Source organism: Molothrus ater, chromosome 4, assembly GCF_012460135.2.
Source record: "Molothrus ater isolate BHLD 08-10-18 breed brown headed cowbird chromosome 4, BPBGC_Mater_1.1, whole genome shotgun sequence".
NCBI lineage: Eukaryota > Metazoa > Chordata > Aves > Passeriformes > Icteridae > Molothrus > Molothrus ater.
Window position 1 is genome coordinate 26899847 of NC_050481.2, and position 23360 is coordinate 26923206.

Below are 23360 nucleotides of genomic sequence, written 5' to 3' on the forward strand. Positions count from 1 at the left end.
TGTGTCGGAAGCAGCAGTAATTAATGTATAGACAGCATACCTGGAAAAGCAAAATAAGGAAAACGTAAGGGCTAAAATTACTACAGGAAGAATTTCAGGTATTTAAGGTTGGGAAGAAACCTTAATATTTTATTACTATGGATCAAATAATCTCACAGCTTTCACAGGTCTCTTTCCAACAGAGTACATGAATAGTTGGAGTCTGTGTTTTGTAAGAGAAAACGAGAGACATTATTCCCACGTTACCACGGGGGAAAAACAAGAGTAAAAGAGCTTCACCTTGCCAAGGCATGGCACATGCCTGTGGTGGGGACAGGGAGAGCAGCCATCCAAGGCTCACTCCTGCTTTGCTCTGCAGGTTTCATGCCCAGGAAAACACATTTCAGGCCTGAAGTCCTGCAGCTGAGGCAGAAAACGGGGGAAATTGTAACAGCTGATCACCTTTTTAGAGGCTAATACTGGGATAATGTTAACTCCTCTCGTTTTATTGTTTAAATTGACCTAAGTGATTTATTATAAAACTATCCTCAGCACCCTCCTCTATTTTGAAAATTCAAGTATTTTCTTAAATTCACTATGAGAAGACTGCAGAGAAGGGTACTTCTTTACTCATGTAATTTCTAATTAAATAAAAGCTACAACCAAAGAAAATTAAGCTGCTTTCAGTTTTTCAGTCTTTGTATAGAATCTTAATATATTATTCACTTAGAAAATTGAATTTCTTTTAATGATAGTTGTAGTAAGCTGAAACTTGCTCAGCACAAACTACTGAACTGAAACCTTGGTAGCCACGTAGTTTAAGTGCAGGTCTGAGCATGGAAAGTTCAGAGGTTTTCTTCTTTTTTATTTGGGGCATGCGAGTAACACTAGACATATTGACAGGTAAATGCATGATACCTAGGTTTCAATTTTGTTTAAAAAATGGTAATAAAACCTCAGCAACTTAGACTGAGACTGTACATGAGGAGTTTGTTAAGACAAGCAAATGGTCCAAGGCAAGAGCACTGAAAGTAGTACTTGATTATGCTTAAAGGAAAATGTGCTTTTCCTTCAGCTGACAACTATGCACCAAGACCAATGCTTCACCTCTTCAGTTACTTTTTGCTAATCAGTGCTTTCCTAGGCCAATACTTTCTAAAAATTATACACACACATACACATTTAAAGGGTTAATTACTAACCCTATACCAAAATTTTAAATGCAAATCACCTCAGCTTATGGTGTTGGAGCCATACTAACATCTGTTTAAACCTATTGTAAAATCAGCTCAGTGTCATTTCATTGCAGGTTACTTAAAACTTACTTGACCATAAATGGTTTCTTTAAATGCTCTTTTCAATGAGAACACCTGGCAATGCACATCACCTAGGAATACAGCTTTTGGAAAGACATTTCTGCTTACTGCCGTTGCATCCACCAAGTAGCTAAAAGTCTACAAAAGATGAGCAGAAAACATTGGCCTAAAACTTGTGGCCACTCTATAAGTAAATAATTTTATGTGTATTTGTCTAAGGATTATCTTTGAGTAATTTTGACCACTAGAGTAGGCTCCATTAACTGCAAAAATCAAAAAATGCCATTATCAAAATAATAGTAACATTTTACCTTTTTTTTGTTTAGGTCAAGCGACATAAAAATTAGGCAGCACAATGAACCTACTAGGAATGTCCTTTTTTTATTACTACCCCTGCCTAAATACAGCAATAATAAGATCTCTTGAAATATGGCTGAATAAGCAGAAAAATAACAGAATAAAGAATAAAATGAAAAACCAAAAATAAGGATACATGTCCACAGAGATGACTAACTTTTAACATGGCTTGGTCATCTGTTTCCTGTTATAAGGTTACTTTTACCAGCATTACAGGCTACAGGGGAAACATAAAAGAAAACTGTCAAGATAATGGAAAATCATGACTATGCTAGGACAGCAATTTTTTCACCCTATAGCTGGTCCCAATGGGCCAGACAAATGAAAAACACAAATAGTATTTGAAGATGCACTTTGGACATCAAGATAGCTCCTTGCATAACTAGCTGCTAGAACAACAGTTGTTCACTCATAGGACCACACTGTCTACTCACCTTGTTTAGGCTATTTTAGGCTCTATTAATTCCATACCATTTAGTTATACAGCAGAAACATAGGGGAAAGTAACATACCCAAAAATTAATATAATTGAGTTCATCTTTCAGAACGTGCATGCCACAGTTTAGCAATTTAATCTGTGGTGAATTAGGTATTATCTCTTGCTGCAAATCTTGATTTTTATGCTTTTTTTTCATCTGCTTCTCTTCAGTTTTCAATAAGCATCAGTTCATCTGAAGTATAGAAACATAACTCCATCCTTGGACATGAGATTGATTCTGTTCTCCTGAGAAGAAACCAGAGCCCATTGATGCCAACAGCAACAAGCTCACACCAGTATCACAAATGGAATGCAGCCTCACTAATCCTGTAAGCCATCAAGATGATGGATATTGTGAGATGCCATTAAAATATTCCCGATTTTGGGAAGGAAAAAAATTTGTCATAAACTCACTTTGTATAGTTTGGCTCATCCAAGAAAAAATGGGATGTCATCATGCATATAAACACAGAACTACTTCTGCAGGTTTTCTCCCTTGCTTCTATAAATCTTTTCTTCCTGTGAAGCCTGTTTCTTTGTGGGGTAGCAGATACAAAATAATTTACTTAAGTCACAAGTAAAGCAACACCTGTGGGAAGCTGTCATCAACATGAAAACAGGTACTTTAATAAAATGGGAAAGAGAGATTGGTATTTGGATTCTTGTTTGACTTTACCTGTTTTTCTAGACCATCTGAAGCACCTAATAAACACTTGGTCATTTGTCCAAATAAGGTTCCTTTTCCACCTCTCTTTTTAAGAAATCCTGGTTTTGCCTGTTAAAAAAACCATTTTTATCTTTTATCCAGTAGCACACATGTTCTCTGTTGTAGACCCCAAATGTATTCCTTCTTTTCAGGTAGATCCAAAAACTATTACAGACAATTGACACAGATATTGCAAAAGATGTGAAGCATGTAAGAGCAGAGAATTCTGCTCTACTGAAAGCTCTGTTTTATTGCACAGTATCAAACCATGCCAAATGTTCAACACCACCATAATTAAAGCATTGATATTGCTACTCACTGCCTGGAGCAGAGAAGTGTGAAAACTCTTACTGTAAACAGCATCAGTTTCCAACTGCCTCACCTTGACGAGTTCTTCCTTCGCACAAGAAGGTCATAAAGAGACATTTGCTCACTCCAGAAAAGCAATTTAACATGACTAATGTTCAGATTGACATACCACTAATTTAGAAACTGAATTCCCATTGGGCAAGTATTGCAGAAAACTCTGGAGACAACTGGTATCGCCATGTATTTTGTATTTGCCATACATTCTTCAAAACTCAAGTTCCTCCTGTAACCACAAACAGTTGCAGAAAAAGTATTTCATCATTATCAAGGAAGAACTCATGCTAAAGGTAGGATTTCACTCCTACTTGCTCACTTTTGTGCTTTTTAAATAAGCGGGTAGCGTTCCATGTGTTCACATTAAAAAAAACCCAGATATTTCGATCTTTTAGATATCTACATTTCATGAATAACAAAATACTTTTGGATTCTTTTTTTGCTCCAATACCTATTGTTTGTAATTCAGTTAGCCATGTCTGGAAGCTATGTTCATAGTTTTCAAACTTCAGATAATTTAAACTGAAACATGGCAGAAGTCACAGATGAATAAAATCCCTAAACATGCAGTAAAAATCTCATTAGGAGCTACCTTCCATTATGTTTGTGTCAACAGGTGATTTAAAATTAGGGGGAAAATGGAGCACAGGAGAATACTTATTTTTATTTTAGAGCAGCATAACCGTGATTATCTTCTCAAATGGTTCCACACTGCAACTTTTGTCAAATTTTAAACTGAATATAAAATCAATGAAGACGGTGTATGTAGACACATGAACTGTTCATAAATATTTCTTCTGGATGGCAAGTTTCTTATGAATAGGAATCAACACACTTCTGTTACCAATGCAACAGTGAAGGGTCCATTCACTAACATTATGTCTAGCTCCCACTTTCTGGTCAATGGATAATGAGGAGTTTGGTTTCTTTAAACCAAGCGTCAACTGCCTGGTTACAGAATCCTTGCATAATATTTAAAGGTAATTCTGAAGTCTTTTAAAAAAGTTATTAGCAAGGTAGAATACATTTTTAATAAGCAGATTGAGGCCCAAAGTATTCTGATGAACTTTTATTACAAATAATCTCCTACAGTAGTATGGAATTCTTTAGCAAAGTCAGGCCACCACCTGTTGCACAGCCATATTCAGTAACACAATAAACTTGATCTTCTCTGTCCCTCTGGTGATCAGCACTGCTGGCTGATAACTGCTCTGCTTATGAACACAAATGCTGTTTTGACCATGAACGCAATTTCCAAGCAGCCAAGACACAGCTTTACTGAAAAGGAAATCACCTTTCCTTCAACAAAGCCAGTTTTTCATAAACTTTTACAGATGGATATAATTCCATGCACAGTCATTAGATCCAGAAACTTCTCAGTATGAGAACCAAAAGTCGCTTAATGACACATTACAAGTTGATTTGTGATGCTCTGCATGCAGTTTGCTTTTTAGGACTTTGGGGGCTGCTTCCCTTTCCGAAGGCAATGCGTTCAAGATGCGGGATGTCTGCTTCCCAGCGCTGCCTCTATCTGCTGCATGTCATTATGCACTGAAGATTTATGCTCAGCTTCAAATCAAATGCAAGTTTCACACTCTAAGTAGGAATGCCCACAAACATATTGTTCTTTGGAGAGCAGCTCTCTGGCTCCATAGATATAACTTGGACAGAGTAGTTATGTTCTTCTGCTGCCCAGGCCCGATCCAGATCCACAAGTCCCATACACTGCTTTCCTAAAATGACAGCAAGGGAGAACACAAACTCAACATGTAGAAATATTATCAGAAATGTGCACGTAATGTTAGGAAAACACATCAGTAAGCCATCTAGAAAATAAGTTCCAAATCTACTTAAAAAACATCTTAATCTGGTTTACGTTCCAAATCACATCTGTAACTTGTAACCCTCATTTAGCAAAGACCTTGAAGAGATTATTAATTCTTTAATATGAAGAAAGGCACAACTATTTAAAAGTATTCTCAAAACTTACAGAAAAAAACATGCTTTAATGTGAATGGGAAGAAGAAAAATGCCTAGTTTACCCCTTAGCCCTCTGAATTGCCAGACTTCTAGTCCCTTTATAACCATAGCTGTTTCCTTCCTGTACTTTCACCGAAAATCTGAAAATCTCTGGTTATTGAACAACAGACTAAAATACCAAAAAGTGTAATTGATTTGAGACATATTACTGTAACTACTTATAAATAAACATACTAAACTGGTAATGCAAAATAAGCTTATTTCAGATTTATCTGCAGAAAAAAAACCCAGGAAGGATAGAGGGTTTTTTTCTGCTTAGAAATTTTTTTGTTATGATACAGCCATGACAAGGGCTGTATGATAGGACCATTTGTCTTTACTTATTCACTCATTATAATTGATTATTATGTTCTGAAAAACAGAATTGACTTGTCAGATTGTATTTTCAGCAGCTTGAAACTCTACTGAAAGGAAAATTTAATGCTACTTTGAAATGTTTTATCACTAGTAGTTACAGTCTCAAGTCAACAGGGCACAATCCTGCTTCAGTCTCAAACACAATGATCCTGCCTCTTCCCTTGTTCCTGACAGAATTATACAGTTAAATGTATTTGGGGTCTGAGATGAAGAGACAGGAGCACATCCTGTTTGCCTTTGGAATAGGAGTCTGGCATTCCAAACCACCCTCTGGAACAGCTTGCCTCTCTTCCCTGAATATATAACCAGATTTTGTGCCTGTATCATTACCAGCCCTGTTAGGGACCCTGGTCAGGTGCCTTTAGAAGTTTTGGGCAGGTGGCACCAACACACCCTGCAGTATCCTTGTATTTCAGAGCAGTTGGTGCACATCACAGTTGAATGCAGGGCTCAGTCCAACCTACTCTGTCCATCCACAGTGAGCCTCCAGCGAGGACTGTCTTCTCCTTCTCAGCTGGATTCCTTAGTTACAAAAGAATTTCACTGCTTTGAATTCACTATTATGACATTTGGCCTCAGTTCTCTGGGTAGCTTGAGATTTGAGAGGAGTACTAATTGGGTTGGAGACAATTTAAAGATACAATGATAAGGGAGAGCCTGAAAAAGATCTTTCCAACTCAGTCCTGTATGGATGTGTATATTGCAGGGAGAAATCACTAGTTTATATAACCAACCAGACAGACTCTGTAAATCACCTTTTGTAGTCCTATCCTCCCACATCTGTGGTTTCATAGAAAACCACCTTCTGTGGTTGGTTTAACAAAATGGCCACTGACTCCAATATTATTATTACAATAGTACTCACTGTCAGGGCAAAACACTTAAAAGTTACATTTGTGGAAAAAAACCCTGCAGTTTCAGACATTGAGAACAGATAAGAGTTACAATCCTTCAAAAAAATTTTTTTGATCCTATTTCAATTTTCAGTCACAGTGCGGGGTCCAACACTAGTAAATGAATACTGACCTTTTTGAAATTTGTTTTTCAAATATTGTGATGATGACAAAAGAAACTGACAAATTTACTGTCAGCTTTTATACAGGATTTCTATTATTTTCTTTTTGTGCAGCGAATATAAGAAATACTTTCAATTGTTCAAATTAAGCTTCTTAAAAACATTATGCTTATTAGCTAGTACTGCTTTCATATACTTTGTAAATGTTTCTTCTAAGCCAAAAAAGCAGACTTATTTCTAAGCAGACTTAGAGTTCCTAGCCCCTTCTGCCTTTTCTGACCTGAAAGCTAGTTTACAGCTTTCATCAAAACAAAAATACCAAACTGTCACTTTAATATTGATGATTTTGGATGAAGAAAGACATTTCTATAGCAAGAAGAGAACAGCTAGATGTGAAATGTGACGAAACTTAAATTTTTCAACTGTTATCTGAAGACATCTACTTAATGTCCCATTCATAAATGTCCTACTTCTTCCTTTATGTATCAAGGTAAAACCATTACTGGGATGGTTTACACAACAGCTTCAGAAATTCATACCAATTTGCCTGTGTTCAGGTGGAAGCTGAACAGCTGTCTGATCTGCAAATCTGCAAAGGATCATGTGCTCCTACAAAAAAGACAAAAAAAATCATCAAGAAAAATCTGACTAAATGCTTAAAAGTATCAGAAATGATACCACATTTTGAAGACAGTATTTCTAAAAAAATTCACCTGTGTGGAAATCCCAATTTTTATACTGCAAATACTTGTGTAGGTCAAGTGTTTGTAATCACTGCCTCATTTCTCCTCATGAGTATTTATTTCTTGCTAAACTTCCTGATTCTTTGCAGCAGTTGAATGGGATGCAATGTATATAAGACAGCATCCTTCAAAGACATCCTGCAGACTAATTTTGCCTTCAATAACTAATGAGCAACACAGCCATCATTTAGCACAGTCATAATAGGGCAGCCTCCCTGCATCAATAAGTAGCCGAGACAAAATTCTTTAACAGTTGATTTGAACATTTCTTCCAAACAGTGATTTTGAATCTCAGGATAAGGTGATGGGTCAAATTCCCTCTGCCCCACCAAATCCAATCAGATCCTGAAGGCAAAAAATATCTGGCTGTGAATAGGAAAGTCTGCAACAAAAGGAGCACAATTTACTTTCAAACTACCCCTGTTCCATTAAAATTTTCTGCAGACACTTCTACAGAAGAATTTCTCCCTGCCCACTCAGCCAGGGGGATGGTGCAGGGGAGAGGGCAGCAGCAGAGCCCCATCCTCACTTGCCTTCAATGCCAGCACAATGGCACCTCAAAGACCAGGCAAGGCAAGGAAGGCAGGTGAGCCAGATGGAGAGAGCAAGAGCCTTGCAGGTGTGGCAGTGGAATTACTGCTCTGATGACAGCTGTGCTTTGTGGGACAGCTGCAATGCTCAGTATAGGGCAGAGTAAATCAGAGCCATCTTAGAATCACACAACCTTCCCAAGTCACCCACAATGTCATGGGGAGAAAACAGAAATGGGCAACAACACAAAGTGCTCGCCTAAGCAAAGCTTCCAGAGCTATAGTACTGAAACAAGGACATGTGTCTTGAATCAAAAAAATATTTTTTTTATTCTTACCTGATATAAAATTACAATTTTAAAGGTTTGGTTCTTATAATAAGTGGAGAGAGCAACTTCACCTAAGGATACTTCAGGTTCTTTCAATATTCTGAAGTAAGGATACTTACTCCAGCTTTTTTTAGAGGGCCATAAACATCCAAGCCTTCACTCCACAAAAAACCTTCATATTAAATCAAGAAGTAATTCCCCCAGTGCACTCCACCCAATTCATAAACAGACACCTGACCGCAAAAAATTTTCCCATATATTATAAAATAAAACATTATCATCGCTTGATACACAAATATTATTAATTTAAATATATTCATAATATCTTGATGCAAGAATATTTGTTCCCTAGTACAGCACAAAGACATGAAGGTTTCCAGCTCACAGCTTCGTAAAAAATATGAAAGCAAAATAAAAACATGTCATAACACATTCAGGCCTTAAACATGTTACACCCAGTCAGTTCAGTTCAAATGTGGCTACTCCTGTAGTGCAAAGGAGGTGAAAATGTTAAACCCAGATATGACCACTGAAGAATGGAGGAGAAGGGGTGCCACGGACAATGTGGCCACTGTTGGAGAGAAGCAGGAGTGACAGGCAGGTTGGGGAGAAAAAGAGGGATTTAGAGGAGAGGGAGAAGACCCATGTTAGCACACAACTCCTCACCAGTCTTCAGGCACCTGACAGAATTTGGCTCTTTGCAACAGCAAGTTCCCAGCTCTTTGGAGCAGACCAGAGCCAAGGTAAGTCTTGTCACTTGACCTGAACATCTGGACTGGCTCCAATCCTTGGCTTCTTACAGCGTGATCCAAAAAGATAAACTAGAGGCTGTTATGATTACATTGTTTCCCCCTGACACAATGATTAAATTGTCATACTCCCTGTTGTCTGAAATTTAAAAGAAGCATTTCTAAAGTAAGGATGAGAAACTTCCCAAAGTGTGCATAAACAGTTAACCTGTTTACTAGAACATCTATCTGTTCAATTTCTATTAAATTTCCAAAGCTGTATTTGCAAATTTATACAGTTCTACTTTCCAATTCTCCTTGTGTCTTGACAGAGTCTCAAAATGTACCATAATAGAAATTACAGCTAGCATAACCTTATTCCTTGCAACTATAAACAAATGAATTACAGCATAATGTTCTCATCAAAAAAGTTTTGGAAATGCCAGACTTCTGGATGTCTTTTTAGATATCACTAAAATGAAAGATAAGAGAAATTAATTTAAAATGGGAACTGGAGTGGGTGACACAGACAATGTCTGGCTAACACATGGCAACTTTGGCTGCTAGCCAATAACCTGTAAGAATTTATTAATATGAAATATAAAAACACATACAGCTAGCTGCATAGTAGAAGTTATTTATAACTAGGATTATTTGAGGCACCAACCAGCCTAGACCAATTGTATAGACTCTCAAGTTACTAAGAGTAGCAATATTTTTAGCCTTATCTTGGACTCCTGTGCCCTTCTGCAACACAATTAATAAAATTCTGGAGCTTCTACAGTATTGACAAACCCTGTGATTTAAATCTCCATGGTTTAAGAGATTAAGAAGAAATTCACTGAGTTGCAATGAGATTATACACACTATCCTAAACTAGGCATCTTTGACTTTATAACTGACACCATCTCTATCTGCACTGTCAGCAGGTTTAATAATGCTAGAAAATAATTTTTTTCTGAACTGAAACCCAAGTTCTTTGAGATTATGTCAGAGGGATGCTGAAAGGAACATTAATCATGGGAAAAAATAATGGCGGCTCCACATCCATCATGTGGCTTTTGGCACCTCAATCTTTGGGCATTTATTACCTGATAACTGAACTATTCCCTTATAAGATGGCTGGAGATTTTCTGAATTTTTAAAACTCACTCTAATTTAGGGATTAAAAAGGATAATCTCTATTTTCCTGCCACATACATTATCTTTGCACTGCCCACTGTTTCCAAAAGCATCCGGATATTAGAAATACCCTCCTTCATTTCCATATTTCTGTTACAAAGAATTATTGTGCACCTCCAAAAATCACTTCTATATTGTAAAAGCCAAGAGTCCTGTCTAGGATTTGAGCGGTAAATTTAGTAAAGTTCCTACATAACCTTGCTTCTCTGAAAAGGAAGCATGTTTTTTCCATGCCACATTAAGTGCCTCTAACCTTCAAATTTCGGGTTGCTCATCACTAACTAGTTTAAACTCACAAGACAAAACTTAGCAGATCAGTACCAGATTTCTGCTGCCCACCTCTCTGCTCTTGTCCTTTTCCACTCTCCTGTTACCCTTCACTTTGTCAGTATGCTTCAGTGATAATTTCTCCTGTGTTTCTCTCAGATTATCTCCACAGACCCCAACTGCTCAGGGTCAAAACACACTTCAATATTTTAAAAGTAATTTTGAACAACATTTAGAGACTGTATAAAATACAAGTACTGTATTAAAATCTTGCTGATCTGTTTAAGCTCTTCCCACTTACAATGTCCAATGTTTTAGACATAAATTAGAGGGAGGCATCTAATGTTTATTACAACAGTTGTATTTAACATCTAAACAAATTGGTATCCTGTAATTTTTAACTGATACACATTGAAGTACCTTAGGAATGGCTCACTTATACATTATGACAAAAAAGGTGGTTTTTTTGTGGAGAAACTACTTAAATTTGTTGAAGAAAAAAGCCTTTAAAATGGATGGTGGAGAGAAAACACAATGGCACCTGCACTAATAATGAACATTTCACATAACACATGCCCCTCCTATTTCTAGAAGATAACCACCTATATTTCATTTGATAAGAAGACCCAGTGAAATGCAGGAAACTGCAAATAAATATCTTCCCTCTGTCCTTTTACATACCTTGTAGGACAAAATTTCTTTGAACTGATGACTGAAAAAAAATAAATATATCAATTCAATTCACATCTGAAAACAGCAAAGGTGGAAAACAGAAGCAATCATTATATACTTGAACACATTTAAAAAAAAACCAGCCATATCTTTATCATACAGAAAGGTTTTAAAAAATACCAAAGCCCATTACAGTCCCAGTTCACTAGAAAAGTGTATTTAGTGGGGTTTCTTTTCCTAGTATTAATAAAAACTCTCTCTTTAAATCATTATAAATGCTAACAGGTACTGTGGTTTTCTCATTGTCACACAAACATTTTACATATATTTAATAATACACACATATATTTTGTTTATATCACAAAGCTAAAGGGTCTTTACAATGGAATTGAGTACAGAACAGAGCCACTATGGGGATATGGCCAGGCTATCATGCTCTATGATCATGTAACATAAGGAAAAGAAGAAAAAGCAAACCCTAAAATGTAGCTCAAGACTAGGCTAATAGTTTTTCATAGACTTATGAGGTTAGATTGAAAATTTCAGCAAACACAAATATTCTTGCAACATCCACAGCAAAAAGTTTTCTAAGTGATCATTTCCAGTCTTTGTGGTCTAAAAATGTAGCTGGTGAAAAGTTAAACATTAGCCAGCCAATTTTAAAACAAATCTACTGAGAAAAATGATATGCCTGTTAATTTTAGAAGGCTTGGAATTTTATTGCCTCTTCATTAGAAGACTTAATGTATTATTGTGTCACAAGAGAAAACAAAAGAGATGGAAGTATCAAATTGACTAAGAAAGAACAGTTAAATGCAAAGGTTATCAAACTGACAAGTTATAAAGAATTGCTTTTTATGCACTTCTGTGGCAGAACACTTTGATATTATAGAAAAGTATGAAAAATATTTCATATGAATGCATAATATCTCTTTAGATTTGTTGATACCTTTTAAGACTGCATGTTTCAGTTTCTTATATTAGCAAATACATGCTTAAGTCATTGATGTAATTCCAGGTAGAATTAAATATATTTCATCTTGGATATCCAAAATGCAAAGTTCAGTTTTATGAACAAAAAAAAGCCAACCAAAACACAACCCTTTTTCCCCACCTAGTTCTGACTCAGAAGGCTGTTTAACCTCTTATCTTCTGCCACTTTATGCTTATCCTTTACATTTCATTTATATCAAAGGCATTAAAATTCTTAAGCATAAGATATATTAGTATCTCCCACGAGGCAGATTTGAAGACAAAATATGTACATAATCCATTGAAAAAGTATTAAAAATATGAACTGAAACACAGGAGAGCTTATCTACTTGGGAATAAATCAAAGGAGTTGTACAAGCAGTAAACTGTGGCATAAAGCAGACCCATTTCTTTTAAACTGACTGCTTACATCTTCCTCCAACATTAAAATGTCAATTCCCTTTCTTAGAGTAATTTTCATGAGTTTTCTATTAACTTTGTGATTTTAAGGTAGAAGGTCTGCATATAAGATACTGTATCTACTATGTTGATTGTATGAAGTCTGAACCATGAATAGATAAATCCAGAAAAAAAAAAATCCAAGAATTACCAATCTGCCCGTGAGGATGGATTGGCAAAAAGGAGGAAACAGTTTCATTGTAAGTGTGAATCAGCTTAGCTTGGTCACTCTCAATGACCCTCAAATGATTAATTCTATACTCCTTTAGGATTTTATTCCTTCAGTTAAGTTGATATTTTAGGGCTTATCTTGCAAGCTTTAGTTTACCTTCGTGGATATTTGAACTTGACTGTATTTTGAATGAAGCCGTAGCAGCAGGGGGAGATGACAAAGGCTGCCCGTGCCCTGAGGCAATGCTCAATCACCATGTCTGTGGCCACCCCACAGGCGTGCAGGGCCACCTAGAGCAGGAAAACAACCAAGGAAACAGGAAAATTCATCACTGGAACAGTCTAAATACAATCCAGCATTTTTTTGGTTGACTTAGTTAGTTAAATGCATGAGGAAGTTTTTGCAATTAAAGCTATTACACCAAAGGCCTGGTCCTTAATTCTCTAGTTTTTGATTCCCTCCTTCATATCCATGTTGAGGAAAATTTAGGGTTTATTTCACTAACAAAGAATCAACACTGAAGAAGGGTTGCTCACCAAAAGCACTCAAAAGGCAGGTGCACTTCATTGTGATATCAAATGAACTAAACACAAATCTCCTGAAAAATAGCAGTTGTGGAATACACAATAACAGAAAAACATTATGGTGATTTGTAAAAAACTTTTGTCAAGCAAAAAGAACTCAAAAATACAAAGAACTACATCAAAACTGGATTTCAACTAAGCAGTATGAGAAGAAATAGATATACCTGAAGGTCACATTTAATGGAATTATGCTAAAATCATAAAAATGTAGATAATTTGGTTTTCAAGTACTGAGTAAAACCTACAGGAAACAAACACTGGAGCTGGGGGAGACATCAAATACAACTTGCCCTCCTTTAATTTGTTTTTCCTCTCCTTATTCTTTTATTTCTTTTCCTTAGTGAGGGGCTCTTCAACTAAAACTAAAATAACATTTGATCACAACGACCTGTGAGCACTGACGTGTTTGGGTAACACAGAGGTTGCACCCAAATTCTTTCTGCTCTCCTATAGAAAAGCAAATGACTGCAGTACTCAATATACTGCAAGGAAACACAGGCAGCTCTCTCCTGTCTCTACCTGGGATGCCAAATGCACCACTGAAATGGGGCATTACCTCCTCTGCCTCCTCCCAGGTGCTCAGCACCTCCAAGAGTAGGTCTGGTGCATACTTAGACTAAGGACATTTTTGAGGCACATTTCTGATTTTATGCAGCAGTGTGGATTTATAAAACTACATTATTTGCTTTGCTTTTTGTTCACTGTACGTTTAGAGAAGAGGTTTAAGACTGCACAGCTCAGATTTCAGGGTTCAAAGCTGCTTTTCAAGGTAGAGCAACTGGAAGATAAAAACTTTGCTTTCAGATATAGATTAAAACAAAGTCCTTTTTGTTTCCAGTCTGCTTGCTGTAAGCTCAGCTGAGGAGACCATTAATCATCAACTGAACTATAATTGCATACAGATGGAAACAAATACTCTAGTCTCAGGCAGAACACTAAAAAATTAACAAGAAAATAATTGCACAATGAAATTTTCTGCTCATATGAATTTAACAAAAAAAAAATAGTTTAACATCAGAAATAGAATCTTAATATCACAGCTATCAGATTATCATGGAATGCAAATATAGTTACTTCCTCATCTATCCAAGTAGAAAACAAAGCTAGCTCTCTGCTTTCCTTGCAGAAAAAGAGATCTTAAAACAGCAGCCAATAAACCAGTAGCTTTGCTGAGCCTGTGTGACCTGTTAGACCAAATGATTTCTTCTTTGGCTTTCTAAAAACCCATTTAGTTAAGAAAAAATCCCAAATAAAATTAAAGACGAAGCTTTTGCAGTAAACCCTATATATTGAAGTCACTATCTGAAACAAAATAAAATGTGAAGACTTATGCAGATATTTGGTAATGAAGAGCTGGTAAAGAAGAATTTCCAAGTGAACTCTTCTGACATATACTTCAATATCTCCCTTGTCACAAAACTTGAAAGAGAGAATATAATACTTTTTTTATTAAATAAAAACTCCACAGGGTTAACATTGTATTAACCTTTAAAATGGGCCCCCAGAAATCAAGACAGGAATTCCAATGACCACAAAATTGGAGACTCACTTCATAAAACAACTATTAAGCATTTCACACACACAATTCAGTGTATTATTCATGAGATCCTGGTATTTTGAAATAGCTCTCTAGTTCACCCACTGAAATTTATATGACAATGTAGCACGAAAAATAAAGCTAGAGAATTGGAAATTTACACTTGGAAGGACTGGGCTAAAACTATTTATTCTCTCCTCTTTCGTCTGCCCTGAATTTCTTCTCCTTTCTTAAATAAACCAACCAAACAGTTAAACAGCACTGTTCATGTACCATAAACCTTCAGCATTACCCATCCTCTGCTACAGTCAAAACAGGCTTTTAGATGGCTGATTTAAAGAACAGTCAGTCTTGCATGGAAAGCTTGCATCTTGCCACAGAGGTTCATATTCTATTAACAGCATAAAAAAATGGATGACAGGAATATTTAAAGAGCTACAAAATACTATTTATGCCTTATTCTTCACTAGGGCTGCAAAATTCTAGTCAGGACATTAATCTCATTTACTTTCACAGTCTGTAAAGACATACAGAATTTTATTCTCTCATGTATATCAGTTGTTTTAAGAATAATAAATCAGACACTGAAGTTTTGAAGTGGAAAAGTTATCATCACTTACCCCAATGTTAAAAGTCCCATTAAAATAGTCCAAATTTGCTTGAATGAACCAAATGTTGTTTAAACCTAGTTCATCACTTCTGTCTTTAGCACGGATCAGAGACAACTCCTTATTTTCTATGAGTACCACCTAAATTTCACACATAGGAGAAAGTAAGGCAAAATAATACTGAGAAATCAAACTACAACATTACTAAGCAGAAAACTTTGTAGTTTGTTGAGAAAACCTCTGAATCACTTGCAGCAGCGTCTGAGATCTACAAAATGATTAGCTGGAAACCCAGGAACAATCAAAGGCATTTAATACTTGCCAATATTAATCAGCTTGAAAATATTTATATTTTCCTACAACTTCTGTCTTCTCTGGAAAGCACCACACACATTTAGGGATTATGCTAAAAAATTTGCATGTTTCAAACCTAAGTCCTCTGTTGAGACAACTGTGACTTCTATGTGTCCTCCCTACATACACATCTTTTTAAGATGACTACCAGAAATCTTTTTATTGAGGACTTACCTGACATGATGGCATCATATAAGCAAGAACAATTCCAACATGGCCCTGTGAAAACAAAAACAAACAACAAAATCTGAGTCACTTTTCAGTGCTCCCTGTTGCCCACTCATTATGTGATGAGCATCCCCATACCAATCAGAGAACCTTTGAAAGCAGCTAAAATTTCAGCATCTGCACTTCTGCTTTTCTTTGTAGCAACAACCACCTAGCACTGCAAAGATGAAAGGTGAAAGACATTGCACCACATAAACAAAAACATACATTACCCCTCCACTGCAAAAATCCACAATCAAATCTCCAGGTTTCGCAAGCTTTGTCACTGCTGCTACCAAATTGTTCAGCTGCTGCTGCTTCCTGAGAGCCCGGTCTCGAGACATCTTTCCTGGGGATGACAGAGAAAATGCCTAAGTAGTGATCAGAAGCTCTCAACACTGACAATTTTACATGGGTAACTGCAAAGCACTGCAAATGCAATTGATAGCTGAGATTGAAAATGACAGGAACACTTGCACATCTTACTCCACTTCAAGCAAAATTCATATTTAACATATTAAATATTTGGTAGAACCTTCTCCAAAATTAACTTTCTAGTTGTTGCTGTTAATGTATCTTTAGAAACAAACTCATATAAACTTAATGTAAAGCAATCAAACTCATGCAAGCTCTGGCCTAATTCTCCTCCAGTCCCGTGATTCATGCCCAGAGACAGAGTTCAAACACCTTCATAGTAAGGTTGCCAAAATAAATCCTCATTTACTGTATCTATACACACCATCCTTAAGCATTTTGGTTTTAAAACTTATACTTTCTGTTGTTAATTTTTACTTTCATACTAACCAGTCCTATTTATTTAAATGACTGCATGTGCAAGGAGGTACTTCTCAAAGTGAGTATTTCTACATAGTAAAGACTGGCTTTCCATCACGTCTGTAACAACCAGAACAGGAAAAACTAATAATTTCTCTCAAATGTGCTTGGAAAAGTCCAACACAGAGTTGTTTCAGATACAATGAATTGTTGAGTCAGCACTTATGTAAGGCTGTGTTTTGTCTCAGTGGGGCTGAGTGCTGACAGACCTATTAAAGACCCCTTTTGCTTGTTCAGAAAGCAGAGTTTGACACAGATATTGACAGCTCATCTTCACAGTAAGAAAAAAGTACTGAAACAACTCTTTAGTATTAAGTCCAACTCCTGAAAACAACTTCAAATTTTCATACTGTGCAAAATTAGCAAATAGATTCTAGGATCCCTAAAAATCAAAGAGTAAAATAGCAACAATTTTCAGAAAAACCAGATCCACTACTTAGTACTCAGGTAGTCGACTTCATGAGTATTAAATTAATAAGAAAAATATTTTTTTAAGAATTAGCCTACAGTCTTCAAAAACTCTAGCAATTAATTCTTCATGGTCACCACCTAAAAAGGTTCCTCCTCCTTTATTGTGCAGGCAATAAGTAGTAAATACTCCCTTGAAAGATGGATAAAATCAAGCTTGAATCAATAGGACTTTTGCCTGCTCTACCTCTGTATTTTGAGCTTGGTAGCCAGAACTACAGAAACACAGCAAGCTGTGCTGTGGCCTGCAGAGAATGTTAGTTAGCATGGCTAATGAGTCCTTCATTGCAGCAAACAGGAAATAAATTCAACCAAAATTTCTGCATCTAAAAATACTACAGTTCACTTCACATTTCACAAGCTCTGTGATTGTAAACAATGTTAATTGCTGTCTTCAAGAACAGTAAGAAAAAATAGCTTGAAATTTAGCCCTATAAGGCAAAACCTTGAAGAACTTGACAGTTTTTATACGTCACACTGAAAGGCCCCCACAAAATTATTTGCTTCCTTCATGAGAACCCAACTAATAGATTGCCAGAGTCCCAGAAAAAATAATTTTCAATAAATGGTTACAACAAAAATATTTTATTTGGTTTCACAAATCCAACATTACTGTTAATTCAGCCCATGTCAAGCAGAACTTTAAAGTTTCTGTGGCATTCAGAGGTCTTGTACTTTAATACAAATAAATATCAACTTTTCAGAAGGCAAAGCCCCCTTTATTTTTGTATTACCTTGGTCAGCATTCAAGTTTGTATAATCCTTTAGTCCTCAAATAATTCTTTCATATTTCTCAAGTTACACTTGAAAAGTCACTACAGTACCCTTAAAAAAGCCACGCCCCATATATCACCTCTAAGAATTTAACCCTATTCAAGTACCAAGTCCTGCCACAGTACATCTGCACACACAGCTACCAACACATACACATAACACAGCATGTGCATTCTCCTATTACATACAGTAGGCTTGCATACTTCTATTGTTTCAGCACAAATATCTTTTTCATTTTACATAAGCCTTGTTTAACTAATTCAAACGACAACATAATTCTACTTTTCATGGAAATTTAGGGGAAGTGTATTCATTGCTATATTGTTTAAGTACAGCAAAAAGGTTCAGTAACTACAAAACAACAGATGCTGTTTTATTCTGAGCTGAACAAGTTTTTCTGAAACCAATGTTTTTTTTAATGGTAGTTCCTTATGATAAATCAGAATATTCTAATTATTTCCTAACACCCACAATATCTTCTGCTAAACTCTTTTTGATACCTGTTGGCAGGTAGGGGGTCTTATTTGCTTCTTTGTTGTGGGGGTTGTTGTACTTTTGGGTTGTGGGCTGGTGTTTCATGTCTACACAGACTATTAGTCACATTAATACTGTGGTACAGTGGTTCCCATGCAACCACTAGAAAAAGCAGAACTCAAAAAAGACGTAAGGAATCTAGCTCAGCTGACATTTATTTACAAACAAATACTCTCAACAGTCAAAAATAATACCACCTTCTTCCAATGAACTCTGCCAAATCTTGAAATAAATACAATTAGCAAGCCAATAACTTTCCTGAGGTCCACTGGTCACCTTGGTTACTTGAACAATGTTCTTCTTCAAATTCAGCTGCTTTTATTAAATCTGTGTGGGCCAGTGCTGAAAGCTCAAGATCTGCCCTCCCCTTCTCCAGCCTGGGACCACATTCCAGAAGTTCCCTTCCCCTCCTCCCAAGCAGCAACCAGTCAGCTTTCAGCAACATCTGTTCCCTACTTGTTGCATGACCGCACCAGAGGAGAGAGGGGAGGTATCAGGAGATGGGCCAGCCAGCCTCAGCATCGTTTCCAAGGATGCCCTGGCAAAGACCCAGTGGAATCACAGTCTGAAATACACACTACATCAAAAGGCCAAGAGACATGCAGGAGGCAAATGTGTCTCAATTCTCCTCTATCTTTTGCAATAGTGGAGGGAGACAACTTTGATTGGGAAAAAAGGATGATTATATTTTTTGAGCACTACTTGAATCCAATACAGGAAATAGAGTGTCTGTGGCTTGTTCACTTGGGCATAACTCTCAACCAAGCAAGCATGGCTGTTGAGAGAGAAGTTGGACCTCATCCTGAACGGGGACTTGAATACCTCCTCATTGACATAAATCTGTCCATTTAAAACCAAAAAGTTACATTCTTATGGCTTCAGCTTTGGAAACAAAGCAGACTTTCACTCCAGAGTAGTCATAAAACAATTAACACCACAAAATGTCTCTAACCAACTCCTCAATGCAATCTAGATTGTAGAATGATACTGACTTTGGCTCTCCACTTACCAGGTTCAGTATAAATTGTTTTCCTTATATCCAACTCCCTTACAGTTGTGAATTCAGTCTGGCTGTTTGAGTGATACTGGACTAAAAAGTATCTGTCACTGGAAGTCTGCCACTTAGTTACAAAGAATATACTTCTTTACCATGTGTGTTAAGCCTAAGGGTCAGAACTTTGAGCTCTGACCTGAATGCAGAATTCAAAGGCTGGCCTCTAAAAGAGCAGTTGTAAAAAACCTGTTGAATTTGATCATTAAAGTCTTTCTTATAATGTGGGATACCTAATCTGCAGGAATTCACAAAGAAAACATCATCAAATTATCAAAAAATTTTCACAGCTTTTACATTTTCCACTCCATCAGAGTCCCCAAAATCTAATGGCATAAGATGCTGATGGCATCTTCCCTTTGTCATAACCATGTAATGAGACTGATGCTGAAAAATAAAACAGCTCAAGGCACGTTCCACAGCAGTCCCGTCCCGTTTGTGATTTGTACATAGACCCCCGGACGGCGATATAATGCAACTAACTTACACAATAGGTGAAATTCCAAAAATCACTCTAATTGAAAAGTAAATGGAAACATTTAACTCTGAACAGCTTCATGAAATTGTACAGTAGGTATTTAATCAGCATTTTCATTATGTTGAGATAATATTTCTGTGTTATCCTACCTTCAGCAATGTAAAAATCTAATTCACATTTTGGAAGGCCAGGGGAGGAAAAATCATCAGAAAGAAAAGAAAACCCACTTTGAAGCATCATGAAGTACCAACTATCCTAGCAGCCAAAGCTCTATGCTGGACTTTTTTTTTATTTAGAGAAAACTACAGCAAATCTTAATTTTTTTTCTTTTTCATTCTCTTGATCTTGTTGCTTTACCAAGACTTTATTCCCAAAGTATACCCAAAAGGAACCTGTAAGTGGGAAAGTATGTGCTTTCTGGCTCTGCAGAGAATCTGAGTTACAATGTGCTATGAAGACAGAGGGGCCAGAGACCTCTGCATACCACCAGGAGAACTAAATGCTCACACCTTTCCAAAAGGCACATCTATGAGCTGCAGCAGAAAAATACAGTTAACGCAAGATGATGTGGCAACTCTGTTGGCTTTCTGAGCAGTTTGAGCCCTGTTACTGTAGAGGTAAACAAAGAATTCCTTTCTCTACCATTCCCTTGTCTGTACTACTGCTTCTAGAGATGCCCAGGCTCTCTGTGGAGTGCTACACCACTCCATATGGTGTGGCTCTCTCACTGCTTGTTGAGCCACGTCCCAGTGCTGCACTCCATATGTACACAGCATATGTACAGTTCAGCTTCCTCACTGGCCTTCTCCAGGCACTGTGACACTGGCCCAGAAAGCCAAACAGCTTTTGGCACCAAACAGAAATGTTCTGTACTTACAAAGAGAGATTGTCATAATTCTTGTAGGGTTTTTAATGCACATGGTCATGAGTGAAGTCCTCAGAGTGTAACTCACTTCTTCTCTTTAACCAGGTATAAACTGCTATAGCAAGGACTAAAGGATATGTTTTATTATTTGTGTCACCAAGAGACAACATTTACCAACCTTTTCTTTTTCCCTAAATTTGGACATTATATTAAAACAATTGCAAGGTACAAAAGGAAGCTTGCTCCCTGAACAATTCTCAAGAGAAATCATAGTGTAAAGCAGAATAGCACCTATCCTATTGCCTGCTTCCTAACTCTGCTAACACAGATGACTCACAACAATCAATCATTACATTTTAGCTCTCAATGAAATAGAAATCTATTACATTATAACTAAATTGATGTGTTTGTTTACAAAGGCTAAAGCATTTGTTCAATCACATGCAAGATCAGATAGTTTAGGGTTATTATTGATTCATTTGCTCTTTCTTTACATTTGAAAATTGCTATTCTGATCTGTCTTTTAACACAGTTGATATGAAAATATCGATTTCCTCTAAAATCACTTTTCTGATCTAAGTTTAAAAGTAATGGAGTTGGGGCAAACTAAAAAAAACCATCTAGTTCTGATTGTATAAGTATTTCCTTACTTTTGCATCAGAGTTTTAATGCATTAGTCCTATAATGAAATATACCACTTTATCACAGACATTAAAAAAAACACCCAGCAACACTAACCAAAGGGCTGTGCTTTTATTACTGTCCTCCAGACCTCACCTCCTCCCATTTTTAAGTTCTCTCTCCATTCTCGCTTAGAGAACTAAAATATGAGCTAGAGATTCAGTGAAAATGCTGTTTTATATATGAGGTTCAATACAGAAAACCTAATTTTCCTTTCTTTTTAATACTAACTCTTTATGGAATAGCTTGTTTTATAATATGCCTGTTTGAAGCAGAAGCAAACATATCCTGAAGACCAGAGTGTATTTTTATGAATAAAAGCAATCAGCAGTCACGTTTATCCACTCAGTTCTGATGTAGGTGGTTGGGCTTTTTTTTTGTTGTTGTTTTTGTAAGCTTTTTTCCACCCTACTGGATGCTTATCAAAACATACTCTGGAACTGTGAGGTTTGGAAACATCCCACAAGCTATTGCTAGTTGGTAAAAGGGCATGCAAAAGCTTACTTTTTAAAGAGGTAACAGGCACACATGCCAACTCTGCAGCATCACATATTTCTAAAAACAGCAATCTCTATTAAATGAACAAAATTGCTATTAAGTTGTGTTGGCATCTCTAGTTGGAATGTCTATTCACCATCTCCTATCAGAGCACTGCATTAATTTAGTTCATCCCAACAATTATTAGGCTTTCAGGAAAGTTGTGTTTTGTTTTTTTTTAACTAACCTCTGAGAAGCTTGGGACTAACAAATGGCCAACATTTTTTGCCTGGAGCCTCCTTACAGCTGAGAACACATGGCTACTCTGTACTTGGCAGCTCAGAAGGCATCAGATCCATTCTGCAAAGACCAGACTTGGAACACTTGAAAGTTCCTGAGAAGCCTCAGAGAATGAGCAGCATTCCTAAAGTCATGTGCACATATTGTAAAAATGGCCTTAGCATTCACTGGGCTGGGGGAAAACAAACAAACAAAACCTCCTAAAGATCACAAATGAAGCCTATAAACTACCCCTCTGGAGAATGTGCAGCATGCACTTTGGGTCAACAGGTAAGGCCAGAAAAGAAAATCCCAGAGGCCACATTACTTTTTATTACATAAATTTTTTATGATAAAATGTGACGATGTTTTAGGTACAGCCAAGGGAGTAGGAGAAGAGAATGCTACAATGCATGATTTAAAATACATTGGGCAATAATCAAAAGGACAGAAAAGACAACTACACTCCATGAGAACATTTTATTGGGCTTTTTTAGATAGGAGTCCCTCCTGATGTTACTAACCAATCTGCTCTTTATTAAAGCAAGCTGTGCAAAATAGTTTTATCACTTCAGGCACAAAAACCCCCTGCATCTCACACACACTATCTTGGTGTAGTCTAAAAAAGGTCAGACAGCTATGAAAACTGACCCTTGACAATCTAAGCAGGAACTTGGCCTGCTCTCTTCTTTTATTTATTTTTTTTTTTTTGCATTAAGGTCTTTTAAGCAGGAAAAGAATAAGGCACTTTTAAAAACCATAAAGACATACAGCCACTAGTAAAAAGAAATGAAAATTAATGTTGAGGTCTCCCTGAATGTAACTATGTTCTACTTTAAAAAGACTTGTGGTTTGGTATTTTCCCAATTAATTATCTTCAAAACTTTTCTTCTAAATATTCAGCAAAAAGCAAACTAGAAAACAAAGACCTAACATAAGTTTAACACATTAATCCACTGTTTAC

The 23360-nt window shown here is 36.6% G+C and overlaps 1 protein-coding gene across 4 annotated transcripts in view; it reads right to left on the bottom strand.

The window, feature by feature from the left end:
- Positions 1–1657: 1657 nt before the first annotated feature.
- GSTCD (glutathione S-transferase C-terminal domain containing) overlaps positions 1658–23360 on the bottom strand; it is a 47599-nt gene continuing 25896 nt past the window's right edge. For 3 of the 4 annotated variants that reach the window (XM_036382827.1, XM_036382826.1, XM_036382828.1), the window contains exons 6-12: positions 16189–16304; positions 15923–15967; positions 15407–15535; positions 12822–12955; positions 11072–11102; positions 7151–7220; positions 1658–4932 (exon numbers count right to left, since the gene is read on the bottom strand). In XM_036382827.1, coding sequence (XP_036238720.1) covers positions 4796–4932; positions 7151–7220; positions 11072–11102; positions 12822–12955; positions 15407–15535; positions 15923–15967; positions 16189–16304 — 662 coding nt within the window. In that variant the 3' untranslated portion in view covers positions 1658–4795. The remainder of the gene's footprint in view (positions 4933–7150; positions 7221–11071; positions 11103–12821; positions 12956–15406; positions 15536–15922; positions 15968–16188; positions 16305–23360) is intronic. The other variant, XR_004980186.2, reaches the window with a different exon arrangement.